Source organism: Lasioglossum baleicum, chromosome 10 (genome assembly GCF_051020765.1).
Source record: "Lasioglossum baleicum chromosome 10, iyLasBale1, whole genome shotgun sequence".
NCBI classification, from domain to species: Eukaryota; Metazoa; Arthropoda; class Insecta; order Hymenoptera; family Halictidae; genus Lasioglossum; species Lasioglossum baleicum.
The window spans coordinates 13,329,097-13,355,344 of NC_134938.1; the positions used below are offsets into that span (position 1 = coordinate 13,329,097).

Genomic DNA, 26,248 nt, shown 5'->3' on the forward strand with positions numbered 1-26,248 from the left:
AAATATTTATGTCACAATTTAAATGGTATCGAAGGAAAAATATCATAGAAGAACAATTTCTTTTGTCCGGTTATTTTTTCATAGTTTTTTCAAGGTCATCGTTATTTTTTTTATTGGGAAAACTTTTTTTTATTCCACCTTATATATAGCGGCTGAAAAAATACATTTGAATATGCTTAAGTCATCAACAGGATGGAATAAAAAAATAAGGTTTCCCGACAAAAAATAACGATGACCTTGATAAAACTATGAAAAAATTACCAGGAAAAACAAAATTGTTCTTCTACGATATTCTTCCTTCGATACCATTTAAATTATGCGAAAAATATTTTTTTTTGTGCCATTAAAAATACAGGAGATAGTTAGGCTGAGACACTCTGTATTTCTTTAAGTCGAGAATTATGAGATAAAGTCCTGTTTAAATGGGTGGTCAGATATGCAATCCACAGAAATGATCGAAATCGTGGGATAAGTAGCTGTTCTGCAGATTCATCATAATTTCTTTAAATAATTATTTAACAATATTCCACCGATTTCTGATCTTTTATAAAGGTGGTCACTGAAAGGGATTGCGAAATCCTTTCAACCCTTAATAGTTAATATAAAATTATGGAAAAATATTAACAATAATAATAAAATAAGAATAAAATTAATAGGTAAAGTTTAGACTTTTAACCCTCATCCCTTAAACGAAGGGGCAGGGAAATTTCTCGGAACAGTGTCTCAGGCACCGAAACTTGTTAGGAGCCGGAAAAAAAATGAAAAATATCCTGCTAGACAATTTTGAATGGAAAAAGCTATTAATTTTTACAAAGCTTGATTACGCAAATTTTATTTTGCATACGTAGTTCATCCACAGTATTAAAAACGATGAAAACATTCAGATAACTTTCGTATGACAGTTATGCATTCGTTGAACAATATTGTGACATTGAAAAATTTGTGAAAAATTCCCCGATCGAACAGACTACATATTTCCCAAAACAATTTCCAAGTATCCAGAGCATGAAGGAAAGGGGATGGTCAACCCCCGGGATAACCTTTTCCCAGGATACAATAACGCGAGAGACCGGAAGCAGGCGCGCCGGAAGCGTCGAGGAAGCGACATTAGAGAAAATTAAACGTGAAACGGTTCCACGGACCGACCCAGAAATTGAGTTTCTTCGCCTCTGGCGGCCTCAGGGTCCGCGGGGATCTAATTATCAGTTTCGGAACTTTCGAAATTAATAAAACTTCGTCCCCCCCTCTTTTGCCCCTCCCCTTACCGTCCTCCTGCCACGGTCCCTCTTGTTATATTGCTCTTCGAAGTCTCGAAGAATCTCTTTGAGGCCGGTGCTGGAGGATAAGGGAGAGCTCGCGAGATAAGGGGGTGGGGGGAGAGAGACGTCGTCGCGCGAATTCGTGGCAGGGGTGTTCTGTTCCGCGGACAGGGGGTGCCTTTCAGAATTTACCAGTCTAATGCGACTTGAAACTCTACCCTCGAGACTCCACGGAAAAGTTTCCGGGGCTGTGCTCGTCGCGTCAGACGTTCTGAGGTCTTGTCCCAGCGTTTCCTACCACCCCCTCGTTCTCCTCTTTCGCTTATTTCTCTCGTTCGCTTGCTTCCCCCCTTTTCTCTCCCTCTCGCTGTCTCGCTTGTGTTCCTCTGTGTTCCTGTCGCTGGATTGTCACCGGTGGTTTTCCAATAATTCCGAGACCCCTTTGGCTTTGATGCCCGCGATGCGACTCTTATCTCTGCAGGGGGAGGGACAGCGTGAGCTCCGCGTAAATGGTCCACGCCCACCACCGACCTCCGAACTACTTTTCTACTCACGCAGTTTACCATTCGAATGTAATTATTAGATTGTGAATAGGTTTCTGAAGAGTAATCAATTCGAAAACGAGGTCAACAACGTTTGACCTTGAAATGTGCTCTCAAGGTCGTCTTTCTGGACATCGATTTGACCCTGGGTCTTTTAGATATTCTCTTTTTATACTCCTGTAATTCCGAGACGTAATGCAAGTCTTATCTCTGCAGGGGGAGGGGCGAGGAGAGCTCCTCCTGAATGGACCACGCCCACCGCCGACCTCCGAACTACTTTTCTATTCATGCAGTTTACCATTCGAATGTAATTATTAGATTTTGAATAGCTTTCTGCAGGATGATCAATTCGAAAACGAGGCGAACAACATTTGACCTTGAAATATGTTCTCAAAGTGGTCGTTCTGAACAACATTTGGGTCCTAGTTTTTGTTTCAATCTTCTTTTTATACTCCTGTAGCTTGAAATGAATGGCACAAATTTTTACTTTGTATAAAAGGAAACTTTTCCATCGAAACCCTGTCGATGGGAAACTAACGAATTCGAGTTCACGGTCCGAAAAAATGGTCAGAAGGAGGACGGGGGGTGGCCGAGGCAATTAAATAGAGAGGACATTTTTGTAAATGGATCGAGGGGGTGGAGGGAGCGATTTTTTCAGACCACGTCCCGAAATAAAAGGAACGTGAATCCCGGTGGTTCGTGTCGCAGCCCGGACACTCGAGAGCGCCACGACCGGATGCTGCGTGTCTCGGAAACGAAAGCCCCCCGATCGAGAGAGAGAGGAAAAGTAACGTTCCTGTAGCGATGACATCGAGGGCCCTTAACCGGCCACGCGGGGGTTGCGGACCCTGCTCCTACGGCCCTTTCGGTCTTCAGGGCTCTGGCGAACACGCGAGTAATTTGGTGTCATGGCAAGCTGTGGTTTTACATCAGAACTCGAGTGCACCATTGATACACTTCCCACCCGAGGCCCCGAGATGCTATTTTGCTTTCGGTTTCTAGTGTCCACCCTGTCATTTGGGGTACGAATTTTCGCATTTTCTCGATCACACGCTATTCGAAATCCCCGCTCTCGCGATGACAATATGTATAGACAATCTGTAACAATGTTAGATGAAGAGAACCTAAAGTTTCTTTTTTTAATTTTTTTTAAATTTTGTAAAATTTTTTTTTTTAAATTCGAGTTTGTATTTGAAGTTGCTGTCGCTCAGAGTTTTGGAGGAAGATGTCAGTGTCACGATTTCTAACTTTGTTATGTTGTTTATAATGAGAATTTGAAATACACCCTCTTTGCAAATCTATAAAAAAAAATTTTTAATCTTCAGATTTTGGTTAGTTTTTATAACAATTTTTGCCGCTTTTAATTACTTGTGTTTATAGTTTATTTATATTTATATTTATATAGTTTATTTATATTTATAATCTATTCATAGTTTATTCTCTATCGAAAATATTTCTAACAAAATTTTTTAACAATTCTCTTCCTTGAGTAATTAATGAATTAAATTTGTGTAATTAATTATTTTCATCAAAATCTTTGTATTAAATTAAAAAGAGCTCGTACATGTTTATTATTTTTTAACAATTCTTTCCCTTGAGTAATTAATTAATTAAATTCATGTAATTAATTATTCTTATCAAAATCCTTGTATTAAATTAAAAAGTGCTCGTACATATTTATTATTTTTTAACAATTCTCTTCCTTGAGTAATTAATGAATTAAATTTGTGTAATTAATTATTTCCATCAAAATCTTTGTATTAAATTAAAAAGTGTTCGTACATGTTTATTATTTATCGTACAGACAAATATGAAATGTTGACAAATTATACAATTTTTTACATTGTTGTGCGTAAAAATGGTTAAAAATCCGTCGGAAAATATTGATTCGCACGAAGATAATGACAACATTTGTTCTAAATATCGCAGTCCGTGAAACACCGCTTATAGCGGGAAGGAGAATGTCACATGTTTTTACAATTTAAATTTCGCCGAATGTTTGCTCGTTTAATCCGAGTTGTTCCGAATAATTTTATTTATTCTCATCGAAATAATCTACGGTCTGCCGGGTGCATGGTGAAAATTTATGGAGATCGGTCTGCCCCGGTTATTTGTTAATTAGATAACCGGCTACGATAAATATCGAACGATCTAGGTAAACAAAGGTCTTTGTTGTATTACCGAACAAGTGTCATATAAATGAATCGAGACGGTAATGACACTCGGATCTATTTGACTAACAACACGAACCGTCGACTGGAGTTGACTCAACTCCGTTCTGTTGGGAGAGGCTTAAGTACACCGAGTCGCTCTATTGATTTATTTGTAATAAAAGTATAGTATATAATGTGTGTGTGTATTATAGAGCTAATATTCATTAGATTTTAGCACACACACTCGGAGAGCGTAAAATGTCGTTTGAAAACCGCTTGACGAACGATAATTGTCCAACAGGAAAGATAATTATCGTCGAGTGTTATCTAACAATGCCATTTGTTAACGCGCGATTCGTATCTCCGATTTACATAAGATAATACATATTATTTTTCACCTGCAATCCGGTTCCGTTTCTCTGGATTAACTAATTGCGGATACAACGAATCCGATTAACAATATTGTTAGTCACACAGGAAAAATCTATACGCAGTCGGCGAACTTCAAATATTTAGAAATCAGAAAAAAATTTCGCACACTTTATGGAAATCAATTGATAATTGCAAATCTGAATATTTTTTTCGATACTCTGCGCCGTTTATCTGGGAACGTGAATGAAGAGGTTGCGAACATAGTTACAAAATAGTTTTGTTTCTTAATTATAATAATGAGGTTTACTCATTTTTATTGCATCCTTGAAAATTGTTTATTTTGTATAATTTTGTGTTCCGAGTGTATTTATACCTTCTCTTCAACAAACGAATCGATGTCTAATTTAAAAATACGACGTCACTGGAGTAGAAATATTGGTGACCTTCACGAATGCTGATTACATAGTCCACAGACTGTTGGTTTTATGCACATAGAGAACGTAATTCCCATTATTCCAAAAACTGGAGTACCCTTTAAAACATATTCTACAAAAAAAAGTATAACTCCTGTAATTTTGGTTATTTTTACTTGAAAAAAATCACACATGTGCTTCAAATACCAATAAATACGTATAAAAGATCCCAATGCTGAAGGATCATTAGTTCGCCTGGAAAAAATGTGTAAAAATTGGTCTTTACCAAAATGGTATTCCAGAAATTGGAGTAAAACACATTAAAACACATTCAACCTAAAAATATATAACTCACGTGGTTTTGATTATTTTTACTTGAAAAAAATCACACATGTGCGTCAAATATCAATAAATACGTATAAAAAATCCCAATGCAGGAGGTTCATTAGTTCACCTGAAAGAAATGTCGAAAAATTGGTTGTCACCAAAATGGTATTTCAAAAACTGGAGTACCCCTTAAAACATGTTCTACAAAAAAATAGATAACTTCTGTAATTTTGGTTATTTTCACTTGAAAAAAATCTGCTATGTACCTCAGATACCAACAAGTATGCGTGCAAAATCGTAACCCGAAGAGTTTAATATTTCCTGCCGGAGAAATTCCCGAAAGTTGATGAAGAGAAACAGCTGTGAAGGTCAGTGTACCCCTCAAGACGATGAAGTTAGGGTGTCGAAGAGGTGGCATCAGGCTGGCCAGGGATACCAACCGGCTCAGAGATGGGGTGGATCAATCGAGCGAACGACGATGCAATCATTCATTAAATCATAGGGACGCGACAGCGTCGGTTGCGCTCTGTTCCGCTCGTTTCGTCGGCGCCGGCAATATACGAGTGCACGTTGGCCAATGAATAGGCCGTGTTTGCATAGGTCCCGAGGTGCAGCATGAGCGCTCGCTCGCTCGCGCGCGCGAGACCGTTCGGGGTTGCAACAGGAAAGAGAGAGAGAGTGAGAGAGAGAGGGCGAAAGAACGGGCACCCCGACGATGGGGTAGAATTCGAAACGACGAATGAAAGAGAGAAAGAAAGAAGAAAGACGGCACAGTCTCCTATGTACACTCAGCTGTCGGCCTGTTTTTACGGCCGTTCTTCCTAACCCTCTGCGCTGACATCGCAGCGCACTGTCGATTTGCGTCCGCGAAAGAAAAATCTCCTCCCAACCCCTCAACAAGACGCACGTATCGTCAGTAAATTGTTGTCAAATTTAAATGACATTTCAAAATGTTCAATCTACGTATTTCTCTTATTTCTAACCTTAGATGACCTTGGAAGTCATTGGGTTATACATTAGTAAATTCGATATCGATATAAATATGATATCGAGAAACATGGATAATTAAACTAGAGTATCCCTCTAATATTCAAAAATCTTCGAAGTACATATTTCTCTTATTTCTAACCTTGTATGACCTTGCATGACCTTGGAAGTCATTGGGTTATAAATGAGTAAATTCACCTTGATCCTACGCTTTCATATGACATCAAGAAACACAGATAATTAAACTGGAGTGTCACTCTAACGTTAAATTTAATAAAATTGTTATGAAACTTTCTCTATATCCAAAATTTAGTCAACCGAATCGAAAATCAGTTTCACACGGTCTCACCTACTCAGAAAAAGTAAATGTCAATTTTCACGGTGAGTATTAAGCCACCCCTTAAGGGGGGAAGGTTCTGGAGTAAATTAGAAAAATGAATACGAATTCCAGGAATTTTTTATAGGGAAAGCATTTGATATTCAGTGTCGCGAGAAAATTGGGGGTCATTTTGTCGGCTAATTGAACAGTGTAAAAATACGATATTTCTTCGGTAAAGAAAAAATAGTTTCCCATGGTCTCCCCTACTTAGGAAAAGTAAGTGAGAATTTTCACCGCGAGTGTTAAGGGCTACACCTCCCTTAAAGAGTCCTGGAGTAAATGAGAAAACTTAATGCGAACTTCAGGAATTTTTTATAGGGAAAGTATTCGATGTTCAGTGTAGAAATTTGGGGGTATATTTCTTCGGTAAACAAAAAATAGTTCACTATGGTCTCCCCTGCGTAGGAAAAGTAAATGAGAATTTTCACCGCGAGTGTTAAGGGCTACACCTCCCTTAAAGAGACCTGGAGTAAATTAGAAAAGTTAATGCGAACTTCAGGAATTTTTTATAGGGAAAGTATTTGATGTTCGGTTTCGAAACTTCGGGGTTATTTTGTCGGCTAATGGAACAGTGTAAAAATAATATTCTTCGGTAAAGAAAAAATAGTATGATAACGTTACGAGTAGCCCTAAGTGTCGAATGGGTAAAATTTGTCGAAGATCTCCAATAAAATTCATATGTATTCCTCGGGTGCTCGTCTTCCGGGGTGGGAAAAGGATTCGAGAGCAATATCGGGGCATCGGCTGAACGCCATGTTCCGATCCCCTGTCGTGAATCAACCGGTAGACACTTATTACAAGGTAGCGCGCGATTCACCGACTACGAGCGTGTACGTATCTACTTAAACGGCAGGATGTAACACACGTAGTCACCGGGATCGCGATGATGAAAGGCGGGGCCAGCCGCAGCCAACCAGCGGCCTCCGATCTCCGTTTTAGCTGGTCTCGCAGGACCTAACCCGGAGCGCCTGCTGCTCGTAAAAGTCCTGCAGCTACCATAAATCCATCAGGCCGCGCGACTCGCGCATTATGCCAGCCGCTTCTCCGAATTGGCCCGTGAATTTTATCGTGTCGCCGACGCTCCAAACTACCCTTCTCTCTCCCTCTCACACCCCCTCAGGCAGATCCCTCCAACGTGATCGATCTGAAAAATTCCGGAGCAATTCTTTTTAAAAAATTTTCTGCATTTCTTTTCAGGATTCATTCAACCATCAAATGTCGTCGCTCTTAAAATCTGCAATTATCCGATTTTCTCCGAGGTTTTCGATTTTTTCCAACCAGGATTTTCCACGGGAAAATATGAATTCATTTGAGCATTTCTATCCGAGTGTTTAACAACCGTTCGATTTTCTGCAGAATTTTCGCACACAGTGGAATAGAGAAAATAGGACAGAAATTGAGTTTTTCATTTCACCCCATATCTACCCTTCCGGTCGAGATATGGGGTTGAAATTTTGAAAACAATTTTGTTGCAACCCCCAAATTTCTTTTTAATGACTATTAAACGTACTAGACCCACCAAATGATTATAAAAACATTTTATTTCAGTAAATGTTTAATTATGTTGAACTGATAATTTTGATGACGTTGCTAAATTTTCGAGGGTGTTTTAATCGTGGGGAAAAAGTGTCCGACAAGAGCAAAACAAACGAATTCATTGCGAAAGTTGAAGCGCGACTAGAAATTTTATATCCGCGGTGCATTATTTCGGAGTTGTTTGCAAAATCGACATACGTGAAAAACGGGGATGAAATATGTTAACAGAGAGAGAGTAATCATTGTGCTCAACTAAATTTCACTTAATAGTAGGAATTACAGGTTGTTTAATCAACGTCGTTACCGTATCGTTTCCCGTCGGGTATAAATAAATTCATTACATCCGAAATTTAAATAATTTAACTGGACTCGCCCCGGTTCGCGTCGACGCGAATGTAAACAACGGGATGTATAAAAACGCCGGCACTGTATCAAAATTAAATGATATAATCTGCGAAAAATGATATAAACCCTCTGCGAATTTAAATAATACGGGACAGAGTTTATCGTGCAATATTTGAACGAAATAATTTTCCGCGAAGAATATATAGAGGCGATCCCCCGTGTGTGTACGATAATATCTCTGGTTACCGTACAATTTTATTACAAATTGTATAATAAAAATTTACCTCCACAATCATCATTTATACCTAATTCATTATACGCGTTTCAGCGCGAATTAAAATGCTGTTTCGAACTCTATCGCGAGTAATCCGTTTGTCAGAAAAAAACATTCATTCCTCAAGGTTTATACAATTAATTGTACTAATTAATTCGTCGCTCGCACGATTACGTTGTTTGTTAAACACACAAATCATTTCTACATCCTTCTATACGTTCAATACTAATTCTTTGGATAATTTTAATAAATTGGAATATATTATACCAACATTCTTAATCATTCCAATCTTCCAGTTTTCTGTTCTACCTACAATTAGTCGTCATCATATTATTAAGTAACTCATTTTGTTCGAAACAGTGTACAAAAATATCAAATCGGTGAAAATTAAATCGCGCTATCATCCCCTAACAATTTCAATAAGTCAAGAGTAACATGTTGGCCATAGAACATTTTTGTAGTTCGTGTAATTTCCTAAAAAAGAAGAAAATTTATATCTACAGCGGGTCTGAAAGTTCCTACTATCATTTGAAGCAACATTTTCCTTTGCAAAAATGGCGTGCGCGGCTTCGTTCAGGAGTTATTAACGAAAAACACGGACCAATCAGAGCGCGACCTAGACGTGTGTTGGCATGGTCGTGTCTTTCGTTAATAACTCCTTAACGAAGCCGCGGACGCCATTTCTGCAAAGGAAAATGTTGCTTGAAGTGATCTCAGGAATTGTATTCTCGAATAGCTGTACATTAACAAAACCAATTTATTGGACTCTGTTCAGGGGTTAATTAAGATTCGTCGATATTTGCATTGTTAATAATTTACCACCCGGTATGACGTGTGAGAAATTTCTTCTCCGGTGGACAAGGGGTTGGAAAAGAGACCCTATAGCGATTGATATCCCCGGACGAACGAAGCATCAATCCGGCAGAATTGCAATTCGCAATCCCCTACACCCCCGTCCATCGCGATTTTCGATCCCCGTGAAAGCCATCCTCCGTCCACCTTTTTCGTGTTCCGCGACGCTGGAATAATGCGTCTATGATCGTCACGGCGCTGAATGAACCGGCACAATATTTGAGCCAGGACGCCACCCCCGTCTACTATCACTACCACCACCATCGCCAACCGGTGCTCCTCCATTGCTGGACAAATATACTCCGAGTCAACATTCGCAATACCGAATACAGCTACGGCTCGCGTCTAATTGTGTTCGCTAGCGAACTGGCTACCGCGAAAAGAAAGGGGATGAAAGCTCGTTGATAAAACCGAGAGGGATGACACTGTGTGTGAACACGATCGGTGATTCTTGTTCAACGGGCCACATATCTTTTCCATGGGAATCACTGTTGACAAGTCGGGAAACATTTCCCAATTTTTTATCTGGCCCAATCAACAATTTTTTGCATTTAACAATTTTGTAGAAAAAAACTGTCTTGTATACAGATCATTTTTATTTACTTTTATTTTTTTATTCATTAAAATAAAGATCCTGATTCCATCTTGTAAACATTTTTACTGATGTTTATTATTTTTTATTCATTACATAATGATCGCGAGAGCCACCAGTGAATTTGTCATTTGTTGGAACAGTTTTCTGAATGTTTGTAACAACAATCCTGTCCCAATATTTATTGTATTTATTCCATCTTATAAACAGATAATTTTTATTCATTAAAATAATGATCCTGACGGCCACCGCCAGTTAATTTGTCATTTGTTGGGACAGTTTTCCGAATGTTTGTATCAACAATCCTGTTCCAATATTTATCACGTTTATTCCATCTTGTAACAATTTTTATTGATGTTTACTATTTTTTATTTATTACAATAATGATAATTTGTAATTTGTTGAAACAGTTTTCCGAATGCTTATTTATTTTTATCATTGAAATCATAAAAATTTTTATTTATTTTTATTCATTCTAATTATATATTTCTAATCGAATCTAATCTAATTACATGTATATTTTTTATTCATTCAAATTCATTTTATTCACAAAATTTGTTGGAACACTTTTCCGAATGCTTATTTATTTATATACATATATATCATTAAAACCATGAAAATTTGTATCTATTTGAATAATTTTTTATTCATTCAAATAATGATCCTGAGTGATCCTGTGCAACTAATAATGTCGAAGGAGATCCAAATTTTTCGAGCCTGGAGAAACGAAGAGTATCGATCATAATTCTCGTGATTATTAGTCCTTTGTCCAGCGTTTAGCTCGGTGAAAGTGATCACTACTTCACATTTGGACACGGAGAATATGTTGCGTCCGCAGGCGAAAACTGCCAAGTTGACACTCGTCGCGACTTTCCCTTCCTAGATTTAAGTACACAGAACCTCGTCTCGTCAAACACAAGGTCCGGCTCGAGTCAAGTAATAAGCAACTGTATTCTTAACCAATTCGCGGCCGGTTGTCGGAAATTATCCGAGTCGCACGAATCAGATTTTGTATTCCGCGAGTTTCATCGATTCCTGCGGTTGGACGGTGTGCACGAAATTCTTGCGCGTAACTCCATTCTCTAGAACAATTAATTGAAATATCATTTTTATACTCGTGCAGAATCCCGAAAAAAATGGTTGTATTCAGATTTTCCGCAACTATATCGATTGGTATCCGAAGTACGTAAGTTATTTATTTCAAGCAAAAATATTAAAAATTGCATGGGTTATATATTTTTTATCTAGAGTGTGTTCTGAATAATACATATATGTAGATAAGTAAAAAAATTCAGAAATTCATGAAAATGTTTGATAATCATTTTATAACGGAGCCATCGATGCTGCAACCTAAACTATTATTTACAGTGAAGTTAGATAAATTGGAACTAGAGCCACTAGTATAATATTTGTTAGGTCGATTGCGCACTATGGGGCGAGATTCATGAATGAAAAGTATCAACAAAGGGTTCCGTTTGCGAACGGAGCTTAGGTTCGGAGTCCACTGTTTAAGGGCAGGTAATAATTTAGACGATTAATTTGTCCGCATATTGTATAAACTAATTAAAGAAGGAGTCAATTTTGTACGTCATTATACATTTTACAACTAATTAAATTCAAGGAGAAGTAAATTTCACAAACAATTAAATTGAAGAAGTAAATTTGACAAACAATTACATTGAAAGAAGTAAATTTTACAAATAATTAAATTCAAGAAGAAGTAAATTTCACAAACAATTAAATTGAAAGAAGTAAATGTTACAAATAATTAAATTCTAGAAGAAGTAAATTCCACAACCAATTAAATTGAAGAACTAAATTTTACAAATAATTAAACTGTTTAAGAATTAATGAAATTTCACACGTTACCAAAAACAGAATATTTTTAACAGAATTCTGTGAATTAAAATATGTTGATGAAAATTATTTCAGAGACCAAACTTATTTTAATTAACGAGAAGCTAAGAAACATGAAAAACGTAGACAAACGGGTAGAGCGAGTTGAAAATTCTTTGCATAATTTACGAGCATCCATTGTGGTCCCGTACCGAAAGGAGAGCAACGTAATTTCCGGGCGCGTGTCCCGTCACAAAACGTCACGGCGTACCGCGGCGTTGCATGGAAACAACGAGGTTGTTATTATATTTACATCGTAACGCACATTGTCCCGATCGACGTGTCGTCGACGAACGAGATTGCCTGTGCATAATTTAATGGAAGCCAGTGTGGTCGATCAATCGACTCTGACAAGCAAAGTTTAAGGTAGACCTGTTGTCCGTACAAAATTGCTGTGACTGCAAACCACACTCTAAACAGAAAACACACACGCAGTTACGATTTCGTAAAAACAATTACCACCAGAAGAACCACCAAAAAACTTTGCAATTTATAGACTGCCGATGTGAAACTAAAATTATGAGAAACCAAATACGTGTACAAGGTGTATAAAAAGTAATGGTCATCCGTAGTAGGTGTGAATCTACACCTCTGGATTGATGGACATTTGTAAGAGTAATAAATTAGTGCCTTTCTTCTACGAATTATGATGTGTTTGGTATGTGTGATCCAGTAGATTTATACCCGGCGCGGATGCAGATCGAAGTTTCAATCCTCTAGGATCAATGGTTCAGAAGTTATGCTTGCTTAAAGTTGTGCATTTTTCACTGTTTTTGACAGGTAAAGGCGCCGCCACATTAGTTTGTAGAGACGGTCGCACGCTGTTTACTGAGTTGGTTAGGTAAGCGGCTCGCGTTCGTCACTACAACCCAATATGGCGGCGCCCTTATCTGTCAAAAGTGCTCAACTTTAAGCGATCATAGCTCCTCAACTATTCATCCTAGAGGATTGAAACTTCGACCTGCATCCGCGCCGGGTACAAATCTACTGGATCACATACCAAATACATCGTAATTCGAGGGAGAAAGGTACTAATTTTAAGTCTAGTTGCATCTGCAGGTCTGGAAGAAATAAAAATCGTGTTAAATTCTGTCCATACTCTAGCATTTTGTGAAAATTTTCAGAAGCCACAAATGCATAAAGGTCCGCCGTGTAGTAATTATTTTTGTAGAAATGGAAGTGGCCTCGAATTTTTTAGATGGAGTATTACGTCTTTTCACGTATCTTCAAGGTCATACAAGGTCACAACTGTTTTCCTCTTTAATATTTTTCGAATCACGCGCTAAATCCCGGATGGATTGAACAAATTTCCGGCAGAAGTTGGTGGAGGGAAAAGCGGTCGAACAGAAAAATAACAACAGTAGAACGGTATTGGGGAGCGGGAGGGGGGTGACAGAACGAAGGGAGGGGATGAAGAAGCGGAGGAAGAAAGTGGAGAGAAGTTTCTCGACAGAGCGGAGAAAAAAAGAGAGACGTCGAGGGAGCTTCCGTCGAAAGCTGAACGATAATACTCTGTGGTGCTCCCCTCTGAACGCTTCGAGCGGGATAAAGCCTCGCTTTTCGGACCGGCGAGAAACGAATCGAGGGGGCGGAAGAAGCGCGCCGTTCTTCGAGGGTGAAGAGGAACGGCTATAGCTTGTAAGTGAATTTTATTGCGCGATTATATTGAATCCCTCGAAGCCACCAGCCACTGTCAAATCCCACCCCCCACCCCTCGAGGAGACTCCATGCGGTGCTCAAACCTTCGGCACGGTAATTCGAAATTCGTCTACGTTGCTTTCCGTCGCGTTCCATCCCTTCGACTAGCATTTCTTTCATTCGGAAATATCGATTTCTCTTATATGTATACTTCGAAAAATGTATTTGCTCGCTGCATACGGATTGTCCGATTGTAGAATGCAAGCTTAACTTGACTTAAACTTAATTTTAGAGAAACTCCTTGACCCTCAATTTCAAGGTCAAATTTTTATTTGACGATCTCCTTGAAGAGGACGATTCCTAAGGTCATTTGCAATAACTTTTCTCGTTGCGAAAATTTTCTCCGCGCCTCCGTTCAGGAGTTATTAACGAAAAACACGGGCTATAATGCCAACGCCACGTTCAGGGGGGCGTGTCGCCGGGGCGGAGTCAGTCCTGTAACCGTGCTCGGATTGGTCCGCGTTTTTCGTTAATTACTCGTTAACGAGACCTCGGATAACATTTTCGCAAAGGGAAAAGTTGCTTCGGCTGACGTCAGGAATCAGCCCTTTCAAGGAAGTACATTTTTGAATAAATGTAAACAACAATATGCGGGTAGTAAGGGGTTGAAGAAGAGTTTCATTTGCTGAAGATTGATTCCGATTTGCCGCTTAAATACATAGAATAACCGGGACCGTTGTTACGCGACGAACAATTGTCAAATGACGACTGTATTATCATAGCAAGAAAGTGACTAAGCCATTAAGCCACGGAATAACAAGGAACTTTAGCTCGACTGTGAGCACCACTTTTAAGTCTCGAGGGTTGCACGGTAGTTACCGCCGGCGGATACCGAATCGAAGCTCTTGCCCACAGGGATGTTTGCACGTTGGATCACGGCCTCCATGGCAAAATTCACCATAGCAAAACCTTGCTATTCCCAGAGGCACCGGGGAACCGGACTGGAGGGGAGGGATTTCCGGAGTTTCGTGTCTGCGGCCTCGGTTTTCTCTGTCCCGAAGTCGTTTTAGTCATGATCGAGGATCTCCGAGCAAACGTTCCTAGACTTAAACGATCATCTTTAACCACCTTCTCGTACCTTGAACAATTTCCATTGTCAACCACCTTAAAGGGCCACACTACACTACATACCATACGTATACATATGTATTGTATAAAAATATATACAGCGTCTCGATATTCGAAATTCGAGAGCTAGTCAGCAATATAATAAAAATTTGTAGAACTACGAAGAACACAATTTTAGTATTTTTAGTATAAAGTATTTTAGACTAAATAATCCCATTCATCCCAACCCCTATAAATATTTGTCCTCAAATCAAGGTCAAGGACAATATCGCACCTTAAGCTTAAATTTGGGCCGAATTTATGCTAATAACTGTTTAATGTGCAACTATTACTAATATAACTATTTGTGGATTTAGATACAATTTTAATATATCTCACTGTTTATCATTTCAATAGATATGAATATCAAATATAAATATATTCAACTGTAAACTTTTTTACAGCACCCTCGGACTGTAAGGGTGGGTTTTCAGTTTTCAGTTATGAGAAATCTGAAAAAATTCTAATCCCTTCGAACATCCTAAATTATCACAAAAAAAGATATTTTATATTGTCAATATGAAGTAAAATGTTAAGTTTAAGAATAATTTTAAAAAATCTGAAATCCGATGATCCTAAAAGATCACTGTTCATTTTGACGAATAATTTGTTAAAATATTTTATATATTTTGCAAATATGAATTAAAATGTCAAGTTTAGATCGTTGAATTTTTAAACGACATTTCCAAGGTCAGGGGTTGGAAAGTCCCCCAAAATTTCGGAGAAGAATGCAAGAAAGGGAGGTTCGAGAAAATGTTCGATAGCAACAAACTCTCGAACTGTGAGGGTGGGTTTTCAGTTTTCAGTTATGAAGAAATCTGAAAAAATTCTAGTCCCTCCCAAAAAAATTATTTTATATCGTCAATATAAAGTAAAATGTTAAGTTTAAGAATAATTTTAAAAAATCTAAAATCCGATGATCCTAAATGGTCACTGATCATTTTGACGAATAATTTGTTAAAATATTTTACATTGTGTAAATATGAAGTGAAATGTTAAGTTTAAATCGTTGAATTTTTAAAGGACATTTCCAAGGTCAAGGGTTGGAAAGTCCCCCAAAATTTCGGAGCAGAATGCAAGAAAGAGAGGTTCGAGAAAATGTTCGATAGCAACAAACACTCGGGATGTGATCCGACGGGACGACGACGTCGCGACAGTGGAAAGAAGAATGAAGAAGCGGCGATTACATTTCGAGTTGCGCAGCGTAACTGCCGTAACGAAGGACCGGAGGAAGGATAGTTGAGGAATTAATTCAACTCGACCATCTTTTCCCCTTCTGTGCCATCTCGAGGGAGCAACTGGCTGCCTCTTTGAAGAAGGGCCAATAAGATCGTCCCGGGGACCTCCTCTCCTCCTGTCCTCGGGGATAAGACGAGCACTCAGCCGAACTAAACTATCAGATCTTTTCGCGAGCCTGGTCTCCTCGTGAGCCGCGCAACGCGAGCTGGGTAATTTCGATTCTTCGTCCTGTCCGTCGGAAGATAATAACACTACCTGACCTGTCCACTGAATGAGCATTTTGTACTTTCAGTTCGTTTTCAAGACTAGGACGTGAGTCTGAGGAGGAAGGACTATTTTGTGACACTTATCCAGGGGGTTGGGACATCTTCTAAAATTGTAATCAATTATGAATTATAGTACATCTCTCGATAGAAGCTGATCTGTCCAGTGAATTAATATTAGGTCTTTTTTAGCAGTCTTTGAAGCCAAGAAGAGGAAGGACCTGTTTTGTGACACTTATCCAGAGATGGGACATTTTTAAAAATTGTAACAATGCTTTCTATGAGCAAGTTAGTACATGTGAATAGAAGCTGATATGCCCAGTGAATTAATATTAGGTCTTTTTTAGCAGTCTTTGAAGCCAAGAAGAGGAAGGACCTGTTTTGTGACACTTATCCAGAGTTTGGACATTTTTAAAAATTGTAACAATGCTTCCTATTTGCAAGTAGTAAGTTAGTAGATCTGAATAGAAGCTAACCTGTCCAGTGAATGAATATTAGGTCTTTTTTAGCAGTCTTTGAAGCCAAGAAGAGGAAGGACCTGTTTTGTGACACTTATCCAGAGTTTGGACATTTTTAAAAATTGTAACAATGCCTCCTATTTGCAAGTAGTAAGTTAGTAGATCTGAATAGAAGCTAACCTGTCCAGTGAATGAATATTAGATCTTTTTTAGCATTCTTTGAAGCCAAGAAGAGGAAGGACCTATTTTGTGGCAATTATCCAGGCCACCTGTAAAATTTGTGAAAACGCTTTCTACCAGCCACTAATAAATTAGTGCATCTCGATAGAAGCTTTCCAATCCAGAAAATGAACGCTGCATATTGTATTTTTACATGAGGTCTGGTTCTATCTCAGCAAACTCTAAAGTCAAGGGGATGAATAAAAAATCGGGCATTTTGTACGCAACAACCTAACATTTCCTGTCGACCGGCAACTTCCTACGGTTGACCGGGTGTTCATCGGTGCGTTAGTATTGCGGTGGATATGATTTCGTATGATTTTTAATAAACACCGATCAGACAGCCAGATGTACCGGTCCGGTACTTGACTCGGCATTTGGAAGAGCACTCGTTCGGCTTACCCGGGCCACTCGATGCACAAAACTGACGGACGGACAGGCCCTACTGTGCATCGAACATATTACGTCCGAAGTGCGCGGAACAAAGCTACGCCATTGTTTCGTGCCGTCAATAATCCACTTGCCCTGACTTCGAGAGGACCAGGGGCGCAGGGAGTGGAGGGGGCGCGGGCACAATTGGAAAAAGCTCCGAGGAAACCGGGAAACCGATGCCCCACGGGGTCCATCCCACCGCTGCTGCGCGAAGAAAGGGGAGAGACTTTGATTTCTCCTCGATCCTCGATCAAGGATGGAACCTGCCCTTCCGTGCCTCCTCGCCTCTCAACCATCACGATCTCCAGCACCAATATCGGCTTAGCGTTGCACAGAGTCTTTCATCAGGCAGTGTTATTTTAAATTACAAGAAAATTTATAATCTACACTTTTTTACAATCAATAATTTCTTACAAGTTACAATGAACAATTTCTTGCAATGAGTAATTTTTTACAATTTACAATCAACAATTTTTTACAATCAATAATTTTGTACAATTTACAATGTACAATTAATAATTTTGTTCAATTTACAATGTACAATTTATTGTACGATGTACAATTAATAATTTTGTTCAATTTACAATGTGCAATTAGTAATTTTGTACAATTTACAATGTACAATTAATAAGTGTGTACAATTTATTCTACAATGTACAATTAATATTTTTATATAATTTATTCTACAATGTACAATTAATAATTTTGTATAATTTATTCTACAATGTACAATTAATAATTCTGTACAATTTATTGTACAATGTACAATTAATAATTTTGTTCAATTTATAATGTACAGTTAATAATTTTGTTCAATTTACAATGTACAAGTAATAATTTCTTACAATTAACAATTTCTCACAGTCTACCATTAACAGTTTCGTATAGTTTACAATTTTTACAGTGCAAAATTGTTTACCGTTGAAGAGCGAACCCTAACCTCACAAGCAAAGAACAGCGCGAACTTTAAAACGTCATTTCACGATGACCAACCCTCTACTCGTAATATTTAAAACAGCCCTGGAACCAATGCGATCAGAAGAAACTCGCGTGCGTAAAAATTTCCCAGAAAGCTGTCTCAAGTTGGGAGACGCGACTGTCGGAGAACTCGCGGCAAGAAAAACGGCAAATTAATTTACCGTTCTCGCGCTGAGGAACGGTCCGGTCTAGCGGATACTTGCTAAGTAAATATCGTGCGCGGTTAGATATCGGCCTCGCCGGGGAAGGACCACTAAGCGTTGGCAATCGAATGATTAAAGGCGGCTTCGCCTGGTTGCGTCGGATGCGGCGAAATTCCCGACGGAAATCAGAGTCGCTGGCCATCCAGCCGTATTCTCTCTTTCTAAGCACCAGCGTGCGCGCGCGCGCACGCAAGCTCCAACCATCTCTTCCACCCTCTTTCCACCCCCAATTTCGTACGCCTAGCTCAGAGAGAGACTCATCCCTACCAGCCTGTGCTCTCCTTCGGGAGTTATCCTCAAAGCCGCCCAGTCACCCGCTCCTTCTAAACCCTCCAGCATCCGCATCCCTCTCGGCAAACACCAGACCGGCTTCGAGGACTGCTACGGAATTCTGGAGATATGCTGAAGACGGGGGAACACGGACGGTTACCGACACTCAGGTGCGCGACGTTTAACGGTCTACCGATTTGCTGTACATCGATTTTCCTTTTTTTCTGCCGCCGCCATCTTGCGAGGACCACTGTGGGACAAACCATCGAAGCTGATGACGACACGAATTTTTAACATTTTTTATTACCTGATTATTAAGATTATTATAACATCCTGCAGATGTTCATAACATATAATTTACCTCGAACATGTTTTAAATAATTTCCCCCTCCACGATGTTTCCCACTAACCGTGATCCCCTCAATTCCCCTGATCTGCCGCAGCCGATTAGCCGAATTTAAAAATACTGTTTTATTATATTCGACTTATTAAACATATACAGAACGTCCCAAAAATGTATTTCTTGGTAGGGATGATTCCTCGCGTAATTCCAACTAATTTTTTCCTTTGCGAAAATATTCTCCGCGGCTTCGTTAAGGAGTTATTCACGAAAAACACTCGAGACTCCGCCTCGGGGGCGGGTCCCGTGGATCGCGGCGTTGTCATTGGCCGGAGTGGAGTCCGCCTGCCGTTGCCACGCCCCAATTGGCCCGTGTTCATCGTTAATAACTCCTGAACGGAACCTCGGAGAATATTTTCGCAAAGGAAAAAGTTGTTTGAAATCACCTCAGGAGTCATTCCAGGAATTTCTTTGCTCCGTTCGAAACCGTACACGCGGTACAGACAGAAAACAAAACAGCAAGTTAGGCGAAGCTAGTCAGATGGAAACGATCCAAGCAAACAAGCGGACAAGTTCCGACCGCTGATGACATCCGGAGACGTTTCGACGCGCGTTATGCCCGGTGCCGGTGAATCTTTGGCTCGATCGATCTATTAATGAGTCGTAACTACCGAGATGGTGCGAAAGTCGATCCTCGTCTACGACCTCCTGAGGACCGAGCAACCGTTAAATGGATTCTCCGAGCGGGAAATCGTCGAGCAGATCAGCAACAGGCATGACATCGCGGTGGGCAAGGGATTTCGGAGGCAGGTGGCCGTGGCCCTTCGCCGGGGACTCGACTTCGGGATCCTCACCAAGAAGAATAACAAATTTAGGTGACGATCAACCCCACAACCATTCCATTTTCGTCGAAATTTCACCGGGAATCAAATTCTTCCAGGAGCCGCAAATTTTTTGGTTCCTCTGCATTCTTTATTAGCAATTTAATTCATTTAAACTCTAAGTGTCTTTACATAGTAAATTCTAACCGTCGACACGGTATCCCTTCCACAATATTTTCGTCGAAGTTTCCACGAGAATAAAATTCTTCCAGGAGCCGAAAATTTTTCCTCTGCACTGTTTATGAAGAATCCATTAATTTTATTAGTTATTCGCGAACGAAAGTAAATTCTAACTGTCAACCTTGTAATTTTTGTATAGTTAATTTTCTCTTAAGTTTTTGATTTAAATTGTTTCTATGTCTATTTTTGAGCACGAAATGAGGCCCTTCGACTGAGAAAGCATTGATTTTGCAGATTCGATCCGGAAAACGCGATGGTGAAGAACGAAGGGCGTAGAATCGCGAGGAAACCGAAACCGAAGAGGAAGACCGAGAAGAAAAAGAAAACGGGGAAGTCAAAGCAACGAAACGCGCGGACTAAAACTCGAAAACAGAGTCGACAGACGTCGCGACCGGCGATGCCGAAATACTGGACACCCGCAAGAAGGAACCTCGCGGAAGAACCTATGCCCAAAGTCAAGAAGGTTTGACTGAACACTGTGCGTCTTCAAATATTTTTGTTTGTTTACCTGTGTTTGTATAGAGCCATGTATTTTCGAATTAACTTTAATATACCTGGATAACTGATCATTTGATTACCAATGTGATTTCAATATTGAAAAGAAAAATGTTTAAAATTGTTAAACGTGCAATTTCCAATTTACAGGTAATTAAATTTACAAATTCCACGTTCTTCGACTTCTAGGCGAATTATAATTAGTCTCCAGATCTTAATAAAAATTGTCTCAAAAAATGCTGATGGTAAACAGTGATTTCTCATAATAAATTTCTCATAACATATTTTTCAGAAAAGCATATTACAAACAAAAACGTTTAAAATTGTCAAATAACGGTTTACAAATTCCACGTTCTCCGACTTCTGATAAATTACAATTAGTCTCCGGATCTTTATGTGAAATGAGAATAGTCCTTACCTAACCTAACGCTAAAAACAAAAAAAATCATTAATAAAAAGTTGATTATTATTGAAATTTAAGATAATGTACACAATATATAAAGAAAAAAATGATTGAAGAACAAAATGATTAAAAAATGTCGATTTTTATACTTTTTGGTTACAAATGACAGTTATTAGTGTCCAAAACATTGGATCCCTCTCGATAACTGTTATCGATGAAGAAAAACTGTTTCAATTACTCAAAGCAGTTATCGATGAGAGAAGTTCATTTCGATCGCTCATAACAGTTATCGATGATCGAATTTCTTTTCACTTGTTCATAATAATTATTGAGGAACAAATTCATTTTGGTTGCTTATTTAATTAACCGAGTTGTCTATACTTTTTCGGATGAAGCAAGCCTGTGAAATTCATTGAGAAGGTTTCGTACAACAAGACGAATCAACAGACCAAAAGAACAACACAAAATCTGTTTTTGTTTGTCACATTAAATGTTGATTGTAGCAAATTAATTTTACGAATAAAAAATTTATGAAATAATTGGTTGTCTACCATTTGAAAGTTGTACTATTTAATAATAACTATTACAAAAATTTCCTTCATTGATAACTGTTACGAGCGATCGAAATGAATTTCTCTCAACGATAACATTCACCAACAAGAGAACAATTTTCGGTTACTTATAATACTTACGTATTTGTAACCAATACGATTTCAATCGATGAAATACTTGTTATTCTATGATTTTTTTCTTTTTGATTATAACAGTTATGGTTCCTGGCTAGAAACCATTTTTCCATTCCACGTGTGACGATGCAAAATATACAAATGTTGCTCAAAAGTACCTATAAAACGTTTTTCAAAAAATCATTCTTATGAAAAATTGTAAGTTCAGTTTTTCGGAGGTTGCAAGGTTTCAGGAAGTCAATTTCGCAAGGATGACGACACGAAGCTTCCCACAGTGATTCGGTGCTCATTATTCATCCTCGCTGTTCCCTCCACCTGCGAGCGACTGGCTGCGAATAGAGGACCGACGAAAAAATACTGAAAAGCCACGTTAAAAAGGCGTAACATCGAAGACGGTTTCGCGTTCACGTGAAAATCCGTTCCCATGAAATTCACCTTCCGCCGTCAGGATCTCGGGGATCCTGTTAGACGAGACTGGTTCAAACGTAGCGGCCGATTCTTCGACTCGTAATCTCCGGCCGGTTGATCCAAATAGGTGGATCCGCGTACCTTTCGGAATCCTCCGGAGGTTTCGCTGACCGTTCTTCGATTAGACACGGCCACTACGTTCACTCGTTCAAAGGCCTAGCCTGGGGATAGGTCACTGTAAATGTCTTCGGGGGAGTTTTACTCTAGGCCGGATACGCCGTGAAAATCGGCCGAACAAATCGCCACCGTTCAATTTATTACCTGGGGCACCTGTTACCGAAACGATTGCGTTGTACCTTGCACTTCTTTCAAACCGAAGTAATACGCCTGAGATTTTCTATCAAGCTTTTCTATTTGTCTTTTGGCTGTGAATGGAAACAGACTGCGAGAAGTTGAATAAAAATGTATTTATCATTTTATTGAATTTTTAATAACAAAATAAAAATTGTCTACTTCAATTGAAAGGGATAGGAGCCAGATAGAAATTCCATTCTGTCTCAAATAATTTCAGTAAAATTAAAATAGTCTGGAATTTTTCTGATATTTTCACTATTTCTTTCACCTACTTATTTCTGCCAAAAATCCATAAAATCCGCAGTCTAGTATAATAACATTCCCAAATTTTTCTAATGCCTTCACACAGTATTGTATTTGATCCATACGTGCTTCTTATAAATGCACAAAGTTAAATGAAAATGAATTTTTATTCTATGAATTTTTAACAACAAAATAAAAATTGTCTACACCAATTGGAAAGAATAAGAACCAGATAGCAATACCATTCTGTTTCAAATGATTTCAGTAAAATTAAAATAGCACACTGGTCATCCTGGAATTTTTGTAATATTTTCATTATTTCTTTCGCCTACTTATTTCTGCCAAAAATGTATAAAATCAGCAGTCTAGTATACTAACATTACCAAATTTTTCTAATACCTTCACAGTTGTGTATTTGATCCATACGTGCTTCTTATAAATGCACAAAGTTAAATGAAAATGTACTTCATGTTTTCATGAACGTTCGAAGTAAACCGTAATGCAATTGAATGATTAAAACTCGCAGTGCGATTGTCCCGGCGCGAAAGTTTCGGCTAATAAGTTTATCCCCAGACGCAACGCAGAACTTCCCGAATAGATCCGCTTCAGTTTACCGAATTGATCCGGCACAATTATCCACACCCACGCCTCCCTTCAAACCCCACCAATTAATATTTCAAGCCTGGTCCGCGTTGTTAAGTGCCGCTGCATTGTCGGCTAACAACAATGAACGAACGTATCGTTGGTATTGCCGGCGACCTGTCCCTTTGTTCGATAACTGCGCGTTGCCTAATAGATCCCCGGGTCGGGATCGATGCTCGAAGTGGACGGGGCTCTGACAAGGTGGGCCGGAAGAAACGTGAATGACCAACATATGTCTCGTCGCCATCAATTATTGACAGCCCTAGCGGCACAAGGATCATGCGTTTTGCAGTCAATCAGGGATAATGCAATATTTTATTACATTTCTCGAAAATGGGGGCTGCCACGGAAAATTGAATTAGAAGATTAGTGCGAAGTACATTACAGGAAATTGCTCCCATGCATTGTTTGTGTCGTCACCTGTGTATTTTTATACACATTGTTTAGTTTGGTAAACTGTATAATATGTACATTAAAATGTAGTGTAGTAAGAAGACACTAACCTTCAGTATAATGTGTTAAAATATGGATACATTCTAGTATATTCTGGTTACTAACATATACTATTCTAATATATTAAACTATACATTCCAGTATATTCTAGTATGTCATACTATACATTCCTGTATATTCTAATATATCATACTATACATTCCTGTATATTCTAGTATATCATACTGTATACATTCCTGTATAGTCTAGTCTAGTATATCATACTATACATTCCTGTTTCTAGTATATCAAACTGTACATTCCTGTACGTTCTAGTATATCATTGTATACATCCCTGTATATTCTAGTATATCATACTATACATTCCTGTATCTTCTACTATATGTATAATACTACATATACATTCCTGTATATTCAAGTACATATATCAAACTGTACATTCCCGAATAGTCTAGTATATCATACTACATATACATTCCTGTATATTCAAGTACATATATCAAACTGTACATTCCTGTATAGTCTAGTATATCATACTATACATTCCTGTACGTTCTAGTATATAATTGTATACATCCCTGTATATTCTAGTATATCATACTATACATTCCTGTAATGTTCTATTACATCATACTACATATACATTCCTGTATATTCAAGTACATATATCAAACTGTACATTCCTGTATAGTCTAGTATATCATACTACATATACATTCCTGTATATTCAAGTACATATATCAAACTGTACATTCCTGTATAGTCTAGTATATCATACAACATATGTATACATTCCTGTATATTCAAGTACATATATCAAACTGTACATTCCTGTATAGTCTAGTATATCATACTATACATTCCTGTATGTTCTAGTATATCATACTAGATATGTATACTTTCCTGTATATTCTAGTATAACATACTATACATTCCTGTATATTCTAGTATATGATACTATACATTCCTGTATATTCTAGTATATGATACTATACTTTCCTGTATATTCTAGTATATGATACTATACATTCCTGTATATTCTAGTATATGATACTATACATTCCAGTACATCATACTGTACATTCTAGTAAGTATTCTAGTATATTTTAGTATATTCTAGTATATCGTGCCACATTCTAGTACATCGCAGCACACAATTACACTTTTACGGCACGTTTACAAACCGGAATAGGAAGAACTACCGCGAGGGGTGGAAAGGAGCATATTCGAGAGAGCTAGCCGACGTGATCCGCCAGGACGCTTCACCCCTAATCGGCACCGTGGGGTAGGGGAGGCGTTTTAAAACGGCGAAGTTCGCCGGTCGGAATTCATTAAAAGCACGTTGGTAATGGGACAACGATGACGTTGTTGGTCGTGCCAGAGGGAAATGCGGGCGACAAAACCGTGCCATCGAGCGAGAAACAGGGGAAAAGCGAGCGAGAGAGAGAGAGAGAGAGAGAGAGAGAGAGAGGGCGCAAGGACAGGGTGTCGTAATTCTGTCGCATTACCATTTAGATTAGTTAGATTTGCAGGTAAACAGGACGCAGCCGATCACAAAACACAAACATACGCGTCTGCCGGAGCCCGGTACACCCGGCCCCCGCAGACCCGGAGTCGCGGGACGACGAGCCTGTGCCCGCCTACCCCCCGGGTTGACATTTTAATTTCATCGCGATAATTACTTTCAAACGGATGGCTTTTTAAGTAGATTAAAATATTCCTGCGCCGCGAACACGTCCGCACTCGTATAATTAATGCATTTTACAGGACGCGCGTCGCCGGACGGGATCCGGTTTTAATGTTCCTGTCCCACCCCCGCCGCCCCCCATCCCCTTCAACCCCACCGACCGCCCAACAACCCCCGGCAATTTCAACTCGATTTCGCGACTGGTTCACGCGTGCGATTTCCCGGCGGTATTTTATCTCTGGGAACGGCCGTTCAATTAGACTCGCCGGATGGAAATGTGCGAGCAGAAAGATCATGTGTTTCGCGTGCTCACTTTGCTCACAGTTTCTTCAGTATTATACCTAAACTCTAAACTCGTCGGATATTAGGTGCAGGAGCTTTTCCATTTTGCACTTTTTTTATTAGAGTGCTCGTGTAAGAGAAAAATTTTGTTTAGCAATTAGTCGCAGAAACCGTACAGAAAATTTTTTATTTAATAATTTTGGCAAGTTCAAAATACAAACGAAGTAAGTTTTAAATTTTAGTAAGTTCAATGTATATTAAATTCCTTCAATCCCTCGATTGTTTGAAATCTTATTTTTTCAAGGTAAAAGACTTCTCTGCAGAAAATGTATGTACAGGGTGTCTCAGTTAAAACATGGTATAATTTGAAAAATTGTTTTTTCCATTTTTTATCAGAAAG

General features: G+C 38.8%; 1 protein-coding gene and 1 long non-coding RNA gene across 2 annotated transcripts in view; both read left to right on the forward strand.

The window, feature by feature from the left end:
• LOC143213170 (uncharacterized) overlaps positions 1-17,968 on the forward strand; it is a 137,303-nt gene extending 119,335 nt beyond the window's left edge. Inside the window, exons 2-4 of the long non-coding RNA XR_013009891.1 lie at positions 15,756-16,180; positions 16,264-16,349; positions 16,427-17,968. This is a non-coding gene — a long non-coding RNA (uncharacterized LOC143213170). The remainder of the gene's footprint in view (positions 1-15,755; positions 16,181-16,263; positions 16,350-16,426) is intronic.
• A 116-nt stretch (positions 17,969-18,084) lies between these two features.
• On the forward strand, positions 18,085-21,323 carry LOC143212781 (uncharacterized). Its single transcript, XM_076431915.1, has 2 exons — positions 18,085-20,009; positions 20,430-21,323. Exons 1-2 carry the CDS (start codon positions 19,810-19,812, stop codon positions 20,662-20,664), a joined length of 435 nt encoding a protein of 144 aa, XP_076288030.1. The 5' UTR covers positions 18,085-19,809; the 3' UTR covers positions 20,665-21,323.
• The last annotated feature ends 4,925 nt before the right edge of the window (positions 21,324-26,248 follow it).